At 62.1% G+C, this 20,430-nt stretch overlaps 3 protein-coding genes across 5 annotated transcripts in view; all 3 read left to right on the top strand.

The window, feature by feature from the left end:
• The window catches only part of PLEKHM2 (pleckstrin homology and RUN domain containing M2), a 34,422-nt gene extending 30,068 nt beyond the window's left edge, over positions 1-4,354 (top strand). For all 3 annotated transcript variants that reach the window (XM_081145337.1, XM_081145336.1, XM_081145335.1), the window contains 8 exons: positions 16-104; positions 682-814; positions 999-1,189; positions 1,678-1,743; positions 2,050-2,209; positions 2,493-2,672; positions 2,751-2,867; positions 3,336-4,354. In XM_081145337.1, the coding sequence (XP_081001463.1) occupies positions 16-104; positions 682-814; positions 999-1,189; positions 1,678-1,743; positions 2,050-2,209; positions 2,493-2,672; positions 2,751-2,867; positions 3,336-3,470 (1,071 nt within the window). In that variant the 3' untranslated portion in view covers positions 3,471-4,354. The remainder of the gene's footprint in view (positions 1-15; positions 105-681; positions 815-998; positions 1,190-1,677; positions 1,744-2,049; positions 2,210-2,492; positions 2,673-2,750; positions 2,868-3,335) is intronic.
• A 1,461-nt stretch (positions 4,355-5,815) lies between these two features.
• Positions 5,816-10,356, top strand: SLC25A34 (solute carrier family 25 member 34). The gene is made up of 5 exons (XM_081144379.1): positions 5,816-6,404; positions 7,135-7,200; positions 7,290-7,442; positions 7,803-7,937; positions 8,808-10,356. Exons 1-5 carry the CDS (start codon positions 5,985-5,987, stop codon positions 8,967-8,969), a joined length of 936 nt encoding a protein of 311 aa, XP_081000505.1. The 5' UTR covers positions 5,816-5,984; the 3' UTR covers positions 8,970-10,356.
• Positions 10,357-10,945: 589 nt separating this feature from the next.
• On the top strand, positions 10,946-15,014 carry TMEM82 (transmembrane protein 82). The gene is made up of 6 exons (XM_081144200.1): positions 10,946-11,113; positions 11,241-11,313; positions 11,498-11,672; positions 12,315-12,732; positions 14,001-14,188; positions 14,387-15,014. The coding sequence occupies exons 1-6, from the start codon at positions 11,023-11,025 to the stop codon at positions 14,474-14,476; spliced, it is 1,035 nt and encodes a 344-aa protein (XP_081000326.1). The 5' UTR covers positions 10,946-11,022; the 3' UTR covers positions 14,477-15,014.
• The last annotated feature ends 5,416 nt before the right edge of the window (positions 15,015-20,430 follow it).

Here is a 20,430-nt window from a genome sequence, read left to right as displayed (position 1 = left end):
GTGTGGTTTCTGTAGGTGGGCCTGGACCAGCAGACAGTGAGGCTGGTGTGCACCAACCGCAGGAAGCAGTTTCTGCTGGACACGGCTGACGTGGCCCTGGCTGAGTGAGTGACACTTCCTGCTGGGCCCTGAACCCCCCCTCCCCGCCCTTGGGCTGGAGGGTGGGAAGAGGCCTATGGAGAAGTGGAGACCAGAGCTACGGTCCTCTGGGCCCTGCAGTCTGGTCGGAGAGGCAGAGAAGTGAACACATACGCTGATGTTAGCTCGTGGTCAGCCCAGGGGACTACAGAGGAAGGGGGCTGGCATGAGGTCCCAGCAGGAGGGAAGCCCAGCCTTGCTGCTGGACCGCGACATGCCCCCCAGACGTCCACACGGACATTGCGTGTAACAAGATCATACTCTTGGAGTCCAGCCGCATCCCCTTGCCCAGTCTTCCCTCGCTGTCAAAACCCAAGGCCCCTTGGCCACTGGGAATGGTTAAGCCTTGTTCAAGTCACCGTTAGATGACCGTGGACTGTTGTCACATCACTGCCCCCCCGCCGCCCTGAGCCCTGGGTCCCCCCAGGTCCCTCCCCCATATTTCTGTGACCCCGGCAGGCCAGGAGCCCTCGGCAGTAAGCCTCGTCTGTTTGAGGGGCGGGGGCTCCCAGGCCTCTGCAGCAAACCCCGCTCCCTGTGCAGGTTCTTCTTGGCGTCTTTGAAGTCGGCCATGATCAAAGGCTGTCGGGAGCCACCCTACCCCAGCATCCTGACCGACGCCACCATGGAGAAGCTGGCACTGGCCAAATTCGTGGCCCAGGAATCTAAGTGTGAGGTAAGAACCTGGGGGCTGCGGTGTTGTTCCTGAGACGCCAGCCCTGGTACAAACAGAGGTACAAATAGAGGTCTTTGGCATTTCTCTGTCACCCCTCCCCACTTGGATTGTGTCCTTGCTTTTTCCGTGGCCCCTTCTGGTGCTGGCCCAGACCTGACCGCTCTGTGCGCTGTCCCCTCCCCAGGCGACCGCTGTGACTGTGCGCTTCTACGGGCTTGTGCACTGGGAGGACCCCACGGACGAGTCCCTGGGCCCTGTCCCCTGCCACTGCTCACCCCCCGAGGGTGCCATCACCAAAGAAGGCATGCTGCACTACAAGGCGGGCACCTCCTACCTGGGCAAGGAGCACTGGAAGACCTGCTTCGTGGTCCTCAGGTGGGAGCCCCCTCGGGCAGCTCCGGCCTCAGGCTCGGCCTGGGGTTGCTGGCTGTCAGGTCCCCAGCAGGGAGCTGTTTGCAAGGGAGTCGCTGAAGAGGAAGGCCTAAGGGGGGCGGCTCCCTCCTCCACAGGGCTTTGCAGGAGACATCCCAGGATATCAGAGCTTCTCTGTAAAGCCAGCCATCTTTGGGGCCCACCCAGGGGCTCCCATCCCGTGCCACCCAAAGAAGCCCACCTAAAATACATCAGGCAGAGACCTGCACGGGGCTGCGCCGAGCTGACCCCAGGGGTGCTGAGGGAGCAGCACTCCTTGCTGGCCCCTGCAGGTCTTTCTTCACCAGCCCTGCCACAGCAGACAGGCCCCCCCACCTCTTTGGCCTCTGGGGTTCAAAGATCCAGCTTGTGGGGAGTCCCAGGGGTCTGGGCTCCACCTGGCCCCCAGTTCCTGGGACAGGCCTCACCCCTGCCATATTGTGCCCCTGCAGCAACGGGATCCTCTACCAGTATCCCGACCGCACCGATGTCACCCCCCTGCTCTCTGTGAACATGGGGTAAGTGTCTCGGGCAACGGGGCTGGGTAGGTGTTGGGGTCAGGCATCGATGCCTGAAGGTCAGGGCTCTGGCTGAGCCTGGGGCCCGGGCTCCTGTTACCCTGGTTTGGGCTGGCTCTCCCTCTTGTCAGCTCAGCCCGGCCCCTTATCTCCTGAGAGCTAGAGGGGTCCCGACTACCTTCTGGTGTCCTCCAGCCCTGGGACTGGAGCAGGCTCTGTGTCCACGCACCTTGAGCCACACCCAGGGGCCACCCCGTGCCAACCCCGCCTCCTCGCTCCCGTTTCACCCCTCCTCCTCTGGCCCAGGGGGGAGCAATGCGGTGGCTGTCGGAGGTCCAACACCACGGATCGGCCCCACGCCTTCCAGGTCATCCTCTCCGACCGGCCCTGCCTGGAGCTGAGTGCGGACAGCGAGCCGGAGATGGCCGACTGGATGCAGCACCTCTGCCAGGCCGTATCCAAAGGGGTAAACTGCTCCTGCCTCCCCCGTTCACCTGGCCTCCCCACATCCCGGGTCCCTCCCCGAGCCCACACCCGTCACGGAGCCACCTGTGAGGAATAAGGCAGGGGACCTCCAGGCGACAGCCCAAGAGCAGACCCTGGAGCTCTCGCTGTCACCCTGTCCCCACCTATGATCCTGAGGTGGGCGGAGCCTGCCCGACTTCTGGAGGGAGGGGCATAGGGCCGGCGGGGCCTCTGGATGGAGGGGTCTGGTGCAGACTTCCCTCCCCTCTGCCCATGTCCTTCAGGTCATCCCCCAGGGGGTGACTCCCAGCCCCTGCATCCCCTGCTGCCTGGTGATCACTGACGACCGCCTCTTCACGTGCCACGAGGACTGCCAGACCAGCTTCTTCCGCTCCCTGGGCACAGTCGCGCTGGCCGACATCAGCGCCGTGTCCCTGGAGCCCGGCAGGGAGTTCTGTGTCTTGGTGAGCCGGGTCGGGGGGACGGAGGCAGGCCCTTCAGGAGGATCCCTGTGTCCGCTCACCTGGGCCCGCTCTCCCCAGGAGTTCTCCCAGGACAGCCAGCAGCCCGTCGCACCCTGGGTCATCTACTTGAGCTGCACATCTGAACTGGACCGATTCCTGTCTGCACTGAACTCTGGGTGGAGAACCATCTACCAGGTACCCAGCTGCCCGGGGCCCAGCGGAGCGGAGCCATCCCCTAAGGAAACGGAGATTGAGGCAGGAAGCGGGCTGGGGCAGCACCGTATCTGTGGCACCGGGACAGACACGGACATTAGGTCCAAAGGGCAGCCTGACTCCTAGTGAGTCTGAGACTAAGCTGAGAGTGGAACCCAGAAAACGCCGTCCCTGACCTTATCGGTTCCAATCAAAAAGCACGAACTAAGTGCCCGTGGTGGGCTGAGGCAGAGGCCGGTCCAGGTAGGCGGGATCCTTTCAGGTGGCAGCCAGCTGGAGTGCAGGGCTGGCCATGTGGGGCCCCCCCAAGGAGGAGGCTCGGGCGCCATCACCTTGTCTCGGCTTGAGCCCCTCCGTGGGGCAGGAGAATCCAGCAGGGTGGAGACCCCAGCAGGCTCCCGGGCAGGGGCTCCGCGGCCTCACACTCCCTGCCCCCCCCACCCCACACAGGTGGACCTCCCCCACAAGGCCATCCAGGAAGCCTCCCACAAGAAGCTCGAGGACGCCCTGAGCCTCATCCACAGCACGTGGCAGCGCAGCGACAGCCTGTGCCGCGGCAGAGCCTCCCGGGACCCCTGGTGCTGAGGCAGAGCTGGCTGCTGGCCTGGCGTCCTGGTGTCCCAGGGGGGTAGGACAGGGAGGCGCACCGAGCACACAGTCATCGCTGTGTCGCCGTGCTGCTCAGGGCCGGGCCTCCCCCCGTTCCACAGCCCACCACCACCCCGGGCGCAGAACCAGTGAGCGGGCTGAGACAGGGCCTTTCCCTCCGAGGGATCCAGAGTGGGTGCTTAGCACCTTGGGCATGCTGCCCAGCAGGTGGGCACTGGGAAGTGCTGGGGCAGGGGGTCCGAGCCCTATGGGCTCTAGTTGCACAGCCCCCTCCCAGGGCCACGGCCTCAGTCCACACCATCTCTTCAGGATGGCAATGAGGGTAATGTGGACTCCGAGGGGAGCGAAGGACGGAGAAGGCAGGAGTCCCCTCTTCCTCTCCTGGGCCAGGCCCGGGCAGAGGCTCAGGACTCCCTCCCCGGGGCCCTGAGTGCCTGGCCTGGCTGCACAGGGAGGGAAGCTGGACCACTGAGGTCATAGTGCACGTCTCCTCACTAACTCCATCCCCACGCGCACTGCTGCTGCCTTCCGGGGCTGGGGCCGGGCCTGGACTGGCCCTCCCTGGCTGCCAGGAGGCCCTGCATGTCCACGGTCCCCTACCCCCACCTCTCCCTGAACCTGGCAGTGTCATGGACCCAGGAATCAGGCTGTGTCCTTGCACCCAAAGCAAAGGGAAGGGAGGAGGGCTTGGAAAGGAGCAGAGCCCACTAGCCTGGTGTTCACGTTGGAGCCTCCTGACTGTCCCCTGCTTGGCTAGAGCCAGGCCCTTCCCAAGAGCTTTGTCAAGGGCCCTCTGGGGGAAGGAGTCAGGTGGTCTGGGGTTTGTTTTTTAAAATAAAATAGATATGTTATATTGCCAAGACTTGTCACTGGTCCTTTTTGACCAGGGTGGAGGCGGGGGCCCTCCAGTCCCTCTTCTCAGGCCCCTGGGCTCTGTTCTTCATTCCACACATGTTCCATCAGCTGCCTGTGCTGACACGGGGAACCGGACCCCCTGCCGCTCCGGGGCACTCACATCTGGAGGAGCCCAGGCCTGGGAGTTTCTTGGCCTGGACTTTGCCCTCCCTCCTGTTTCCTGCAGTGGCCAGGGGTGGGGCAACTCCAGTCCTGGGGCATGTCTCCATTATCTCCAGTCTCCACTACCTGGCGGGCACTCCTGCCTCCCATTCTCCCCAGCTCCAGGAGTAAATGCCAGCCACTCTGGATAAACCCAGTTCCCAAGGCCTCTTGTTGTGCCGCTGCCCCAGGGGCTGGCTAGAGGATGCCAAGCCCACCAGGCTGGGGGAGCCATTCAGCACTGCAACCTCCAGGGCCCCACGCCTGGGAGGAAAGGAGTAGACTCTGGAAGGGCTGGGTGTGGAGGCTACCTAGGTGGGTTCCAGGCAGGGTGGCTCTGCCCCTGGTTTTGATTGGGCCTAGGGTGGTGTAGGGTGGCCCTGGCAGGAAAGAGCTGCTCTGGGGGCACAGGCCAAGGTGGGCAGGGTGGTACTGGCCCCTGGCCTGAGCAGCCTGGCACCTGGGAGCAGTGTGCAGGGGTGTAAGGTCCCTTCTCACCAGGCACAAAGGGCCACTTCCATGCCAGGGGGCTCTTCTCCAGGAAGCCACACCCAGGAGGTGCTGCCGCCTGGAGGAGGGTAGTCCTGAGGGAAAAGCCCTTACAAGATAATCGACCAAAGCCACTGGTCGAGCCTTGAGGGGCCTTATTTTTCCATCTCCACACCCCCAGGGGCCCCAGGCAGGGGGAATGTGGGCCACCTTTTATTGGGTGCTCTTCATACATCTCTAATCCCCCAAAGAAGCTCTGACATGGGTATGGATATCCCCGATTTACAAACGGAGAGACTGAGGCTCAGAGAGGAAGTAATTGGCCCAGGCCACATACTGGCACAGCCTGGGAGTCAAGGCCAGTCCTCCACCTCTGCTCTCACTGACGATGGGACCATAGACCCTGGGAGCCAGACTGGAAGACCAAGGCCAGGAAGGGGGACGTCACACAGCAGCAGGCATGGGAGTGGGGCAGTTGCTGAGTTGCCCAGGACGGCAGTTGCCCCATGCCCAGGGCTCTGAGCTGCAGCAGGACTGGCGAAGCCAAAGGTGGGGCAGAAGCACCAGCCCTTTGCCCCAGGACCAGAGGAGGGCTGGAGGACGACTCGGCTGATTGGCACCTTCTTCCCGCCCCCAATCTCTAGCTGTTCCAGATGACCTTTACCCCAGATCCCAGGGTCTAGGCCCGCCCCTGCCGGGAGGTGTGGACAACACGGGCGGCTGCGATTGGTCAGAACCCGCAGGGGTGTGCCCCAGGCGCCAGCAGCCCAGGCCCTGGGCAAAGCAGGTGGACTCCAGGGATAGATCAGGAACCGCCGGGCAGCTGCAGGCCTGTCCCGCCAGACCCCTGCCCTGCAGACATGGTCGCAGGCCCCCTCGATCCCTAGCTCTGTGACCCTTCAGAGGTGCAGGCAGCCTAAGCGCCACCACCCCAGGGCCTGTGCCATGCCCCTGACCAGGGCACAGCCCTCTGCTGGCACAGAGGACACAGAAACGGTGTCGCCGGCTGTGGACCTGGTGCTGGGGGCCTCGGCCTGTTGCCTGGCCTGCATCTTCACCAACCCCCTGGAGGTGGTGAAGACACGGCTGCAGCTGCAGGGGGAGCTGCAGGCCCCCGGCACCTACCCTCGGCCCTACCGGGGCTTCGTGGCCTCGGTCGCCGCTGTGGCCAGAGCAGATGGGCTGTCTGGGCTGCAGAAGGGGCTGGCCGCCAGCCTCCTCTACCAGGGCCTCATGAACAGCGTCCGCTTCTACTGCTACAGCCTGGCGTGCCAGGCTGGCCTCACCCAGCAGCCAGGGGGCACCGTGGTCGCAGGTGCGGTGGCTGGCGCCCTGGGAGCCTTCGTGGGGAGCCCTGCTTACCTGGTGAGTGCCTTGCCTCCACCCTCCACCATCCCGAGGCCCAGCTCCCTCCGGGACTCAGGCTTCCCTGGCTGGCCTCAGCGGATAGGTGGGGTGGGGCAGGCTGGCTGGGGCGCTCCCTGGAACATCCCTGCCTAGGCTTGCTCTCTGCCCCAGGGCAGCAGGACCTTACCTAGTCCTCCGTCCCCTGGGGTCCCCACCCTGCAGATCCTGAGCCAGGGTAGGGGCAGAGGTAGCAGGAGGTGTGCTGGGGGTAAGCAGGAGGTGGGCACTTGTGTGGCTGGTACAGGAACAAAGCTCCATGGAGCCAGGGCCCCGGCACGGGACTGGATGTGGTTCCACTGTCATCTCCCTCAGTCCTCACAACAGCGTTTGTTTGTTTGTTTATTTTATTTTTCCATCATCATTTACCCCCTCTATGCCCTCTTCCATCTCTACCCCCGCCCCCAAGAAAGGTAAGCAGATGAAGGTTAAGTAATTTTCCCAAGGTCACAGATGGTGCAGACCCAGGCCACCGCTGGAGACCCACCCATCCCTGCTTCACGTGCCCCCTAAGCGGCAGGTGTGGGCTCGTGGAGGTCCAGGTGCCGGGTGGGGCTGCCCCCTGGAACATCCCTGCCCAGCCCTGCAGTCTGCCCCAGGGCGTAGGGAAGGGTGCCCTCCACGCACGAAGCTCAGCCAGGCTTCCCCCAAGGCCCCGGCCCTCAGCTCTCCGTCACCTCTGCTCTCACAGGTCAAAACGCAGCTGCAGGCCCAGACGGTGGCCGCAATGGCCGTGGGGCACCAGCACCACCACCAAGTAAGACTGTCACTCCCCAGAGCTCCCTGGGCTGGGTGGGCTCCTGGTGGGCAGGGACTGCCCAGTGACCCTGTGCCCTCTCCCCACAGAGCTTACTGGGCGCCATGGAGACCATCTGGCGGCAGCAGGGCTTGGCAGGTCTGTGGCGGGGTGTGGGCGGGGCTGTGCCCCGAGTCATGGTTGGCTCAGCTGCCCAGCTTGCCACCTTTGCCTCTGCCAAGGACTGGGTGCAGGAGCGACAGGTAAGGGGCCAGGGACACCTGCGCTCACCCACACAGACACACAGGAGAGAGGAGGGCCACCTGCCTCGTTCCTCCCCATCTTTCTGGGCCCGAATCACACCTCGACCTCTCCAGCTGGACCTTTGCACAGGGAGTCCCAGGGGGTGGTGACAGACAGGGCCCCTAAACCCCTGGGCCCAGCAGGAATGGGGGCCAACAGTGAATCCTGAAGCTGGGAGGAACTAGTGGGGGAGATATGGGGTGGGGGATGGCTGGAGGGGCCTTGTCTTCTCCCCTTCCCCCAGCTCTTCCAGCACCCAGGTGGTGGCAGGGTGGGTGGAAGGCAGTTGCAGGGGTCAGCAGCCTGCACCATCCTCACAGTGGCTCCCGGAGGACAGCTGGCTGGTGGCCCTGGCCGGAGGCATGATCAGCAGTGTAGCTGTGGTTGCAGTCATGACCCCCTTCGATGTGGTCAGCACTCGGCTGTACAATCAGCCCGTGGATGGAGCTGGCAAGGTGAGCGGGGACAGGTGGTGAGGGTGTGGGGAGCTGGAGAGCACCCTTCCCAGCACACACGCGCACGCACACACGGACACACACAGACAGCCAGACACACATGCACGACATACATGCAAATGCATGAATTCAGCTTGTGTGCTGAGCACCGTGTCCCAGGCACGTGCTACACAGTTTCGCATCTAGATTTCATCCCATCCTCATAACCACCTTTGTTTTCCTGCTGAGGAAACTGAGGCTCAGAGATATCAAGTGAATTGCCTGAGGTCACCCAGCTGGTATGTAGAGGAACCTGCTTGGAGCCCAGGGCTGAGCCCGCGGCCTTGCAGACATGTGCCTGCCATCATGAACCTGGTGCAGCTGTGCCCGGCACATAGGTGCCCTCCACAGGCTGAGTGAGGGGCAAAATCCACTGCATGCCACTAGCCAAATGAAGCCCCTAACATGGGGCTGTGGCCGTCTGAAGGAAGAGACCCCCTTTTTTTTTTTTTTTTTTTTAATATATCTTTATTGATTTCAGAGAGAGGAAAGCAGAGGGAGAGGGAGAGAGAGAAACATCAATGATGAGGGAGTCATTGATCGGCTGCCTCCTGCACGCCCCCACTGGGGATCGAGCCCACAACCCGGGCATGTGCCCTGACGGGGAATCGAACCCCGATCGCCTGGATCCTAGGTCGATGCTCAACCGCTGAGCCACACCCAGCCGGGTGAGACCCCTTTTTAATTTCACAACCTAAAGGGCCATCTTTCTGTAGTTTGCCAGGCTTGGGGGTGCCTTTTCTGAGGTGCCACAGAAGCCCTTACACACAGATACACCCTGCTGTGCCAGCCAGGGCCCCTATAGTGACACCCCCCTGTGTCTGTCCCCAGGGCCAGCTATACAGGGGCCTGGCTGACTGCCTGGTGAAGATCTGGCGGCAGGAGGGCCCCCCTGCGCTCTACAAGGGCCTGGGCCCCGCCTACCTGCGCCTGGGCCCGCACACCATCCTCAGCATGCTCTTCTGGGACGAGCTGCGGAAACTGGCCAGATAGGGCTGGCGCCAGGGCACCTGGGCCACGTCCCTCACCCCCCCGCATCCTGACACAGCCTGTTGCCCCGCTCCAGCCAGGACTGGCCACCTCGGAGCGAGCCACAGGCCCCGGCTCCGCCGCAGGTCTGGGGAGAGTGTGGGTAGCTCTGGTCAACCCAGCCTGTGACCCCACCACCCGGCTCAGAGTCACCACCCACTCTGTTCTCCAGAAAGCTCTCTCCCTTCTCTACTTGGGGTGGCTTGTCCCAGCGCCTTCCTCACGGTTATAACGACAGTTCTGGAGCCTCACCACAAGTGGGGCCACCTACCTGCGTCAGTTCGCTTCCTCCTGGAACAACAGTGTGAGCCCATAAAACCCTCTTTCCCCAGCGAGGAAGCCGAGGAAGCCGAGGCTCAGAGGGTGAGACCCTTGGATCAGACCACTCAGCTCCGAATGGCAGAGCTGGGATGGAGCGCAGCCCTGCCAGGCCCAGAGCTGTGCCCTTGGCAAGGACCAGGACCAGGGGGCAGCGTGTCCCCGAGGGATCACTGTATACACAAGGAGACCCCGGGTGCCCCCAAGGCGTGTCACCATCTTTGGGGGTCAGCCAGGGCAGCGGGAACAAAGCGCCTCAGCGCAGGTGGCTGTAACAGCCGACGGGTTCCTCAGTCTGGAAGCCAGATGCCCCAGAGGAAGGGGTCAGCAGGGCTGGTTTCTTCCGAGGCCTCTCTCCTTGGCGTGTAGGTGGCTGACCTCCGTGTGTCCTTCCCTTTGCGCGTGTCTTCTTATGAGGACACCAGTCATGACGGATTAGGACCCCCCTAGTGACCTCATGGTAACCTAATCAGCTCCGTAAAGACCCTGTCGCCAACCACAGTCCCGTTCTGAGGTGCCGGGAGCTAGGACCTCATTATATGAATTGGGGTGGGGAAGACAAAGTTCAGCCTGTCACATCCACGAAGGGCTTTCACTGAGGCGCCCCCCTAACCCCAGCACCCAGCACTGTGTGAGGCCCCTACCCCGGGTGCCCAGCACTATGGCATCTGCACAGACCCCATGACAACACCGAAAGGGAGCCCTCGAGATGCCCAATGTTCAGACGAGGAGACTGAGGCCAGGGCCGGCGAGTGACTTGCCCGAGCTGAGTAGCAGAGCTGGGCATCCCAGTCCCGCCCTTCCCCCAGGCTGCAGCCACACTCCCCGCACCGGTGTGTCCCTAAGGCCGGCACTGACCTTTGTGCCACAGAGGTGGACACCCAAGTCCCTGGAAGGGGGAGAACTGGCCGGGGTCAAACGGCCTGAACTACCTTCCCTGCCAACACCCGTGTCTTGGGAAAGCTGCTCCCCAGGGGCTCTCCTACCAACACTCCAAACCAATAAAGTTTTCTATTTTCTTTACTTCAACGACTCCCCTCTGCCGGCAGCCTCGGACTCCCCCACCCTGAACCCCCGCTTGGCTACTTCAGTCTGGGAAAGGAGGGTCCCAAAGAACTGGGGGGTGCCCCCCCACCTCACCGGGCCCAGGGAGGCCTGCCACCCAGTGGACACGGAGAGGACAGCCAGGGTGGGCGGCGGGCGGCAGAGCCGGATCCCAGCCTCAGGCGGTGGGGGGACCACCGGCTCCCTCCAGACTTGGGGCTGAGAGCAGAGCCTGAGCTCAGGAACGTCGGGGGATGGAGGCCCGTTTCCAGATTTGGGGCTGAAAGGACACAGCCCAGACCTCAGGCTGGGGGACAACAGATGGCTGAGGACAGACGAGGGCTGGGGCTTCAGGAAGCCCCCGTGTGGGAAGCCCGAGGGGAGGGTGAGAAAAGGGGGCACCTGGCTCGAGCAGGGGCAGAGACGGAGACCAAGCCCAGAGATGCCCCTTCACCCCGCGCCCCCCGCATGGGGAGCAGCTGGTCGCCCCTGAACCCTGCAGGCCCCTGGCTCTCCTCCCCTCCGGGCCCTCCCGCCGCGGGCCTTTGACCCCTCCCGCCCCCCTCCCCCTCCCCCTCTCCTCCCCGACACCTTTGCCCCCTGACGTCAGTCTCCCCTGCGGACCTGGCCCAGGCTGGGGCAGGATCTGGCTGCCATGTTCTTCCTGCCGTCCCTCCCCTCCTGGCTCCCTGGCCTCTCCTCCCTCGAGTGGGGCTCTGGCCTCCTCCTCAACTCCCTCCTGGAAGGTGAGCTCCTCCTCCCTGCCCCTCGGGGCCTGCTCCCCGCAGTTCAGGGGGGCCCCACCCCGGTCTCCGGGCACCTAGGCTGCCCTCCCCCCCTGCCTAGCCGCCTGCTTTCCCTCCCACCCCTCAGGCCTCATCGGGGCCTGCGGAGTCTCCATCCTGAACAGCCTCCTGAGGGTTTACTTCTTCGTGGGCTGTGCCAAGTGAGTGCCCACCCCCAGCCCCTATGGCCCCTGGGCCCCCAGCTGTGACTCTGGGCTTTGAGGGAGGATTGAGGGCAAGAGACCATCTGTCCTGCCAGGGAGCGTGGCTGGGGGCCCCGGGACCCCATCCAGGGCCCAGGCCGGTGGGGCTGCCCCTCTGCCTACGCCCACTCTGCCCCCACAGCAACCCAGAGCGGCGGCTGGAAAAGGAGCGGCTGCAGGCCCCTTGGGCCCCCCTGGAGACCGTGCACCTGGTTGGGCTGGCCCTGATCCTGACCGTCGTGGGGACCCGGGTGGCCTCCCTGGTGGTGCTGGAGTTCTCCCTCAGGGCCATCTCCACGCTGCTTTCCCAGGGCAAGGTGAGGCCACAGGGAGGCGGTGGGTGCAAACTGCCCGGCCCTGGGCCCCGGTTTCCACCCCGGAACACGGGAAGCTGGGCCCACGGGAAGCATCTCCGCTCCTCACCAGCCCCTCTGTAAGACTGAGTCTAGAGAACAGATTGTTTCCTCGGGCTGTGACCCCCAAGGCCAAGTCTCCACTCAGAGTGAACACAAGCCCAGCCCACAAAGAGCTTCCCACGGGCTAGATCCTTTGAATACGTCCTCCCATTGTCCTCAACCACAGGGGTAAAGATCTGTGTGATCCCCATTTCCCAGATGGGTAAACTGAGGCTCAGAGCAGGGAAGCGGCTTGTCTGTGGTCACCCCGCAGGAAGCAGTCAGGCTTTGGACCCAGGTGTCCCAGGCTCTGAGCCACCCCTGCCCTTCATTAAGCACACGGGTTCCAAGTAATAATCATGATTGAAGTTAAGCGGAAAGAAACCATCCCAGGCGGGCTTGAGGTGAAGGCAACTTCCCGTCTTTGGGGATGATCCTCAGGGTTCCTTTGGGCCCCGGCCGCCTGCAGACTGAAGCCTTTGTGCTTTGACAGCCCCCGGTGTCCCGTGGTGAGGGGAGACCTGAGCCCCACCATCGCTGCCCTTCTGCCATCTCCCTCGCCAGGGCTCCGGGGGCGCCGAGAGGCTGCAGCTGCCCCTGCTGTGCCAGTTCTCGCTGGGCTGCGGGCTGACCTGCGGCCTGAGCTTCCTGCAGGAGGGCGCTGCCCACCGCACCCTGAACCTGCTGCTGAGCCTCGGGCTGGCCACGCTGCTGAGCAGGGCCGCCCGGCGCCTGCGCCACCACGTCTGCCGCCTCTACGAGCTGCACAGCGGCCAGCACCGCTGCGGGGTCTGCCTGGGGCTGCGGGCGGGCGCGCCCGGCCTGCTCCGGCTGCTGGGCCGCGCCCTGGTCGTGGCCTTTGCCGTGGGCGACCTGGCGGCCGTGGCCCTCATCAACCAGGACTTCCTGACCTCCTCGGAGGCCGTGCGCTTCTGGACGCCGCTCACCATCTGCTACACCCTGCTGGTCATCTACATGCAAGGTGAGGGCCACGGGGGGTCCAGGCGTTTGCATCCTGCTGTCTGATGGGCCCCGTGCCGTTCCACGTCCCCGGGAGGCCGACAAGCTAGCCCCAGCCCTCGCCATCCCAGAGCCGGAGCGCTGGGCCTGGTGGCAGAGGCCAGATGGTGGGGCAGCTCGGAGAAGGGTGCGGTGTGCGGGGGGGGTCCCTGAGGAGACGGTGCTGGACTTGGACCTGGAAGGGTAGCAGGAGCCCCTGAGAGAGGCGAGGGGGGACATGACCTGTACGCCAAAGCTCAGGGGTGAGAGCGAGCCTGGCGGCCTCAAACAACTCAGAAAAGCTGAGTGTAGCTTTCAACCCAGGAGAGTCTAAGGAGCTGAGGCTGATGAGGCTCATAGGGGCCTGATGGAGCCCTTGCGGGCCAGGCTGGGCAGTCCGACAAAAACCATTGCAGGGGTTTAAGTGGGGAGAGTGGCCCGGTCAGATCTGGGCTCTAGGAAGAGCCTCCTGGCTGCAGAGAGGGTGGCAGGAAAAGGAAGGGTCGGCAGGCCGAGAGAGCAGCAGGTGCAAAGGCCCTGGGGCAGGAATGAGCTTGGCGTGCTCGCTGAACAGCAAGGACACCGGGATGGCCGGTGGTCTGGGCAAAGGGGAAACAAGTCAGGGACGAGAGGAGGTTGGGAGCAGGCACCGGTCAAATAGAGCAGAGCCTCGTGTCAAGGTGAGGAGTCTGCAGCTTATTTCAAACGCGGTGGGAAGTGCTAATGGATTATAGCAAAGGGAAGATTTCCTCTCACTGGTGTGTGAGTGAGGTCCCGAGCTGCTGAGTAGACACTTGAGTTATAGGGTCAAGAACAGAAGCCAGGAGACCCGTAAGGAGGTTGCTGGGACCAGGGTGGGGCAGTGGAGCGTCCAGATGTGCTTGGGTGGGGATCTGTGTGGCAGGAAGAGTTGACAGGCTTAGTAATGGGCCAGACATAGAGCTGCAGGAGGGGAGTCGGGCAACTCCTGCTGCTGGAGGCTGGCTGCTCTGTCCTGACCACGGGAGGAGCACGCTAGTCTGAGGCCTGCAGTGGGCAGTGAGGCCTGGGAGGCACAAGGGCCGGTGTTCTGGGGGCATGGAGAGTGGGGGTGGGCCCAGGAGCAAGGGAGAGGGGCTGCAAGGGGGGGGGAAGGCTCCGCCTGGGGATGGCAGCTGGGGGAGGGGGAGGTCCAGCCCTGAGCCAGCCGAGCCTCAGTCTGGGGCATCGGTTGGGGCAGGCCTGAGGTGACAGGCGGTGTGCGCCCCACAGAGGAGCAGCAGCAGCACCCTGGCCTGCGGAGCCCGGTCCGGACGGTGCTGGTGCGCATGAGCGGCCTCTGCGTGCTGCTGCTGACCGTGGGCCGCTGGCTGGACCTCCTGGGCGTCTTCACCTCCCTGCTGGGCGAGCTCTGGTGCCTGCTGGGCGCCCGCACCCTGCTTGACCTTTGCCAGTTACAGGTGGGCAGCTCCCGCCCCCGGTGCATCCCCCAGACAGCCCCGGGAGCAGCCTCTCCTGGGGTGGGGGTGTTAACCTTTGACCTGTGCCCCAGAGGCCCTGAATGGGAGGAAGGTCTCAGATAAAGGGAGGCCCGAAGTCCCCTCATGGGCGGGGGGCTGGGGGGTATCTGCCATCCTTTCCTCTCCCCGTCCCCTCAGGACTTTCCATCCCCGAAGCCTTCAGTGTCCGCTCCAAGCCAGCCCGAGCCCTCAGCACCTGCCCCGACCCAGGGGACGGCCGCCTCCTGACCCACCCCACGGAGGACTCTGTCTCGGGCCCACCCAGGCTCATCTGCAGGCCTGACGCCAGCAGGGTGCCTGGAGGCAGGCTGGCAGGGTTGGCCCCACCCGGAACTCAAGGTGGGCACTGGAGCCCCCTGAGATGGAGGGGAGGGTTTGGGGTTAGGGCCCTCAGAAGTGGGGGCACCTGGAGACCATTGGGTGGGCAGTGGACACACAGCCCCCTAGACCTGCCTTCAGAGGATGGAGATGGGGCAGAAGTGCATCTCTGGATGGCTTCCCTCCGCCGGCCTCCCTGTTCTCTTCAAGATAATAAAGACATTTTTCTTATCCTGTGCTCAGAATCATGGCCACATAGAGAGCAAAAGGTTTTTCTGAGGCCACACAGCTCCTCCGGCCGGGGCAGGCTCCTGGGATGTGTCAGGAGTTTACTACTGAGGGGGCTGCGGAGGTGGTGGGAGGCAGTGGGATGGACACGGAATCCAGCACCCACTCCTGTCCCACCCGAGGCTGAGATACAGCTGAAGGGTCACAGTGCTGAAAAAGCCTCTGTAGGTGCTCCTGGGTTCCCACCCTGACCCTGGCTTGTCTAAGACCATGAGGATGCTTCCTGCCTCAGCTCCATTCCTCCCATGTCCTCTGCAGGCCCTGCTCGGGGAGGCCACAGAGTGGACGGAAGAAGGTTGGGTGCCAGCTCCTCTGCTGTGCTGCTGTGTACCCTCGGGTAGGCTGCTGGCCCTCTCTGAGCCTGTCAGAAGAACAGCTATCACGGGTTGGGTGCTCACCGTGTGCTTGGCACCGTGCTGAGCACTTTTATGATTTCATTTCATTCTGACGTCAGCCCCAAGACGTTGGTACTGTTATCCATTTTTACAGATTCAGAAACTGAGGCTCAGAGAGGTTAAGTAACTTTCTCAAGGGTGCACAGCTAGTTAGTGGCAAAGCCATAGTTTGAGTCCAGCTGGCCTACCCCCCAGAGCTCAAGTGCTTTGCATGCTTCCTGCTACCCTCTTCCTATTGAAGAACTGGGGCCAGGAGAGCCAACAGGTGGGCATGAAAAACATGGCGGGTCCATTCCCGGAAGGCTCTGCAGTGTGGTTCTGGCCACCTTTTGTCCAGGGCAGCCTGAGGCTCCGTCACAGTCGTGTTCTCCTGGCCCAGACGCCCAGCCCCACAGGGCAGCTTGGTTCCCTGGGGACTGAGCTGGGGCCCTTTCCCAGCAGGGGCCCCATGGGGGAAAGGAGACGGCCAGGGAGCTGCTAAGGTTTTGTGAGGGTCGTGTGTTGGAGTGGCAGGGGAGGCACCAGGGAGGAAGCGACGGCTGGAAAGGGTTCTTGGAGGCTTCTAGGCTTCTATGGGTCTCGCTTCTCAGTAGAGGCCGCCATGGTCACCCAAAGGCCCCCCTGGAGCAGACAGTCTGGCCTAGGATTTTTCACTCCCCACCTCAAGTGAAGGCTGGCCCCAAGGCAGGCTGGCTCCAAGGCTGGGTGGGGTGGTTCCCACTGACTCCTCCAGGAGTGGCCACCCAGGTGACAGCTTGAGCCCCACCTGTGATCTACCCCCAAGAGGGGCCTGTCGGCCCCAGAGTAGCTGAGGTGGGAGACAAGCCTGTGGGTCCCCCCACCCCCAGTATAGGACCCAGCCCCCTCTGCCTGGGAGTGTGCTCGGCTCCCTCCGGGCAGGAAACCTGCCCCAGTCTAGGAGGAAATGGCTCAGTTAGGGGGGCCCAGGGCCAGCTCCTTGCCAGACCCAGACTGGGCACCAGGTTTCAACCATTCTGATGTTTTTGCTGGAAGCTTCCCCAGCCTCCTGGCCCCCATGTAGCCCTAGCACCCAGTGGGGACAGGGCTGGGAGGGACTAGACTCAGCAGCCCTTTCCTTTTTATGGGCACAGGGACTGTTTTCCAAACAAAAATGGGGGCATGTGGGCGGGAATAGGACTCTTTTCTTATCTACGGAATTATTTTTGTGAAAAGTCCAACAAGGGAATAAACATTAGGTCCCTCTAAGTGAGGCATTTAGCAAACCTCCATGCCAAACAAAGAGCAATGGGCCCGAAGTCCAGCGGGCAGAGGAGATGCAAAAGGTATGGCCTGGAGCTGGGACTTGACTCCACAGAGACCATGAGAGCCCTGGGCCTGGGCCCTGGGCCCTGACCCGCATCCTGCTGAAGAGGTGGGAGACCAGAGTGCCCAGTCCCTGCTAAGAGGACATGATGGGAACCTCAGTGGCAGCTGGGATTGGGGTGAACCGGCCACCTCCCTCCTGAGCTCCCCACTTCTGGCTTTTCTTAGCTATGGCATTGTCCCTCTGGGTGTCCCGTGTTTCTTTCTCCATTCACTCATTCGAGAGTAATTACTGAATATCCAGTAAGGGGGTGGAGTGCCAGGGGTCTACTGAGCTAGGGAGGGCGTTTTTGTTGTTTACAGCTGCGTAACAAATGACCCCAAAAACCTAGCAGCTTAAAATAACAGACATGTATCGTCTCACTTTCTGTGTGGGTTGGGAATCTGCTTGCAGCTTGGCTGGGTCCTCTGGCTTAGGGGTCTCTCAAGATGGCTTAGGGCCCAAGTCGAGATGTTGGCCGAGGCTATGATGTCATCCTAAGGCTCGACCGGGGAAGGATCCAGTTGCAAGCTCACTCCCATGGTTGTTGGCAGGATTCACTTTCTCCTGGGCTGTTGGGCCAAGGGCCGAGGGGCTGTTGGCCAGGGGTCTCCCTTGGTTCTCTGCCACATGAGCCTCTCTGTAGGGCAGCTCACAGCACGACCGCTGGCTGCCCTCGGGCAACCCAGCAAGTGAGGGAGAGAGAGAAGAGCAGTAGGGCAGAAGCCACAGTCTTTGTAACCCAGCATGAAAAGCTACCGCCCACTGTTTCTGCTGTGTTCTGTTGGTTAGAAACAAGTTACCCTTGAGAGGAGGGGATGATTGGAGGGTGTGGCAGAAGGCGGGGGTCCCTGGGAGCCACCTTAGAAGCTGCCTTCTACAGAGGGCTTCACTGAGGAGCCCCGAACGGACGGAGGGAGCAAGCCAAGCAAAGAGCTGAGAGAAGAACCTCCCCGGCTGAGAGAACAGCACAGGCAAAGGCCCTGGGGCGGGAACAAGCTGGGGGAGCGTGAGGAAAGGCAGGACACAGGGAGGCTGGAGCACCGCAGAGAGGGCGGAGTGTCCGTGAGGTCACGGAGGCGGCAGGGCCAGATTGCTCAGGGCCACGGTGGGGGTTGGATCTCCGCCCCCTAGCAGCTGGTGACGGGCAGCCAGCTGAGGGCTTGCGCAGGAGGTGACATAACCTGACTTACATTTTTGAGGAATTCCTCTCCTTGCGGATTTTAGGACAGACAGTGTAGAAACAGCAGTCCAGTCTGGAAACATTTGGAATAACCCGGGTGAGATGATGGGGGCTTGGACCACGGTGGTAGCCGTGGAGGGAGGTGGCCCTAAGGGGTTGGATTCTGGGCATATTTGTGGAGTTTATTGATAGGATTTCCTAATCGATTAGGTTTGGGCCTGAGAGAAAGAGCAGAATCCAGGGGGCTCTTTGGTTTTTGACCTGAATGAGCAGGTGAATGACATAGGAGGCTCCGGGGGTGGAGCGGGTTTGTCGCACACAGGCGGGGGCCACGTCGATGGACGGTCCAGGTGTGGGAGGCGTGTGACGTGGTCTGGGGTCAGGGAGGCCTCTCTGGGAAAGGCCTGAAGGTTGAGGGGCAGTTCCCAGGCCAACGGGGTGGAGGGGAAGCCCAGGCAGGTCTTAAGGCCCCCGAGTGGCCTGAGGGACTGAGGGTCAGTGCGGCTGGAGCAGAGGGTGAAGGGTCACCGCGGAGGACCTGGCCAGGGCCCTGGGAGGAGTTGGCCTCCCTCCAAGCTAGAGCCGTCGGAGCCACAGACGGGCCGGGGCGTGCTGCTTTGCTGAGGTGGTCCGGCCGGTGTGGAGAATGGATGGTAAGGGGTAAGTCAGGGCCAGCCCAATTTTAAGGGCCCCCTTTGGGAGAAAGAACACAATTCATGTGAAGTGGATATTGCCGAGAATGAGAGGGACACGCCCAGTAGATCACAGGAGCCCTGGGGATGTGGGTCCATTCTTCGGACATGTCTCTGGGCAGTTTTCCAGGAACGCTTCATGGAAAATGCCAAGTGCGACCTGGCTGTCCCGCACCCCCCACCCCAGAACACTGCCTGACTCCAGCAGCCCCAGCCCTCACCGTGCGGGGCCAGCGCGAGGCCCGAGCCGAAGTTTCATTAACTCACGGGAAGCCCACCTCTGGCTGAGAGAAGTGGCAGGCCAGCTGGGGGCCCTGGCAGGGTCTAGGCCATGTTATACTTTAGTAAGGGGGCATCTCAGGGATTGGGGGGGCTGGAATAGTGGAGGTTCCCAATGGGGTGGGAGTTTAGGGAGCGAGAGGGGATCAGTGAGGGAACTGGGGCTCAGCCTTGGCAAACAGCCAAGGGCTTGGGGCAAGCTCAGGGACCCTCCAAAGTGAGTGACACCAGGATTTCCTCTGCCCCCAGAAGGGGCTCAGATGTCCAAGGCCCGGGGCCAGGAGGCCCACTGAGCCTCAAATAAGACCTACCCCCCAGTTCCTTTACAGGCTTCTCATGTGATTGGTATATCAGCTGCTTAAGACCTGCTCTTGCATTTTGTAGGAATTACTGAGCCCCTACTACATGCTGAGCACTGTGCTGGGTGCTGGGGACTTGAAAAGTAATAAGTTATAGCCCTGTCCCCATTCTGTAGGGAAAGCAAATCCGTACAACTCCGCAGACTTGGGGCATATCCATGGGGTGCAAATAACTCCTAAGCCTACCTAGAGCAATCAGGGCAGGCTTCTCAAAGGTGGTGACAAAGGTGCAGAGTTTGCCAGGAGAAGGGGGTGCTCCAGGCCCATGGAGTCTCACTAGTCTTCATTATGATTCCTCTTTAAGCAAAAGAAATACACTTTCCACTGGTTGCAGGGGAAAAGCAAGGAAACAGAGAATGCACTGGCTCCAGGCATCCAAGGGAGGAGTTCAGGCATGGCTGAATCCAGCAGCTTCAGTGATAAAGTCAGTTAATCTCTCCTCTTCCATCTTCTTTGCTCTCCTGTCCTCCGTGTGCGTCCAAGTGTTGGCAAAAATGGTACCAAGCTTGCATCCTGACAGCCTGGAAAAATATTGCTCCTTTCCAAATTCTCCCAGCCGGGCACTGAGAGTGGGGGTGAGGTTCCCCGAAGAGAAATTGAATGCTGCTATCAGAATTCGGGAAAGTGATGCCGGCTGGCAGAAACCGTGATATCCCTTAGATTCTCTAGCAGGACCAAGTCTCTTCCTGACCTTCAGCACTTTGTCCATCTCTCTGTAATATCCCGAAATCTCTCTTTTCTATATGATGGGTGAAGGGAGAGGCACACACCCCTGAACACCTAACAAGCACTGGGCATATTTATCTACATTCATCCCACCAAATCCTCACAGCGAAGCCACAGGGAGGCGCTGATACCCCCCAGGTTAGGAGAGGAAACTGAGGCTCAGAGAGAGGTGACTTGCCCACGGTAACAGCTGGCACATGGCAGAGCTGAATTCACTCCAGATACCCAGATACTGATGTTACTCATGTCTGGGCTTGCCCCGCCCCTGCCCCTGCTGCAGCATGTGGGAGGGGGCTCCCACTTCTCTGTACGGATGCACCCCTAGCACAAGGCCCCCCACACAGTAGGTGCTTAAATAAGTGTTGAACTGACCTGACTCCAAGCAAGCAGAGCCAGGGCTGGAGGCCCAGGGTGGGGAGGCTTCTGAGGATGTTTGCTAACAAGCGGGCATCCCCTCCACCCCCGACCTGGATGTAGGACTTCCTGCAGCTGCACATCTGAGCAGCCCCAGGCCGGCTGGACAGTCCTGCTCCGACCCGGCCCAGGCAGAGCCCGTCAAGGGGGAGGAGAGGGCAGCTGGACAGATGCTTCCCTTCCTTGAGGTCTCTGGGCCCCCGG

Source organism: Miniopterus schreibersii (assembly GCF_964146895.1).
Source record: "Miniopterus schreibersii genome assembly, chromosome: 8".
Classification (NCBI taxonomy): domain Eukaryota; kingdom Metazoa; phylum Chordata; class Mammalia; order Chiroptera; family Miniopteridae; genus Miniopterus; species Miniopterus schreibersii.
This window is presented reverse-complemented; position numbering and strand designations above follow the sequence as displayed.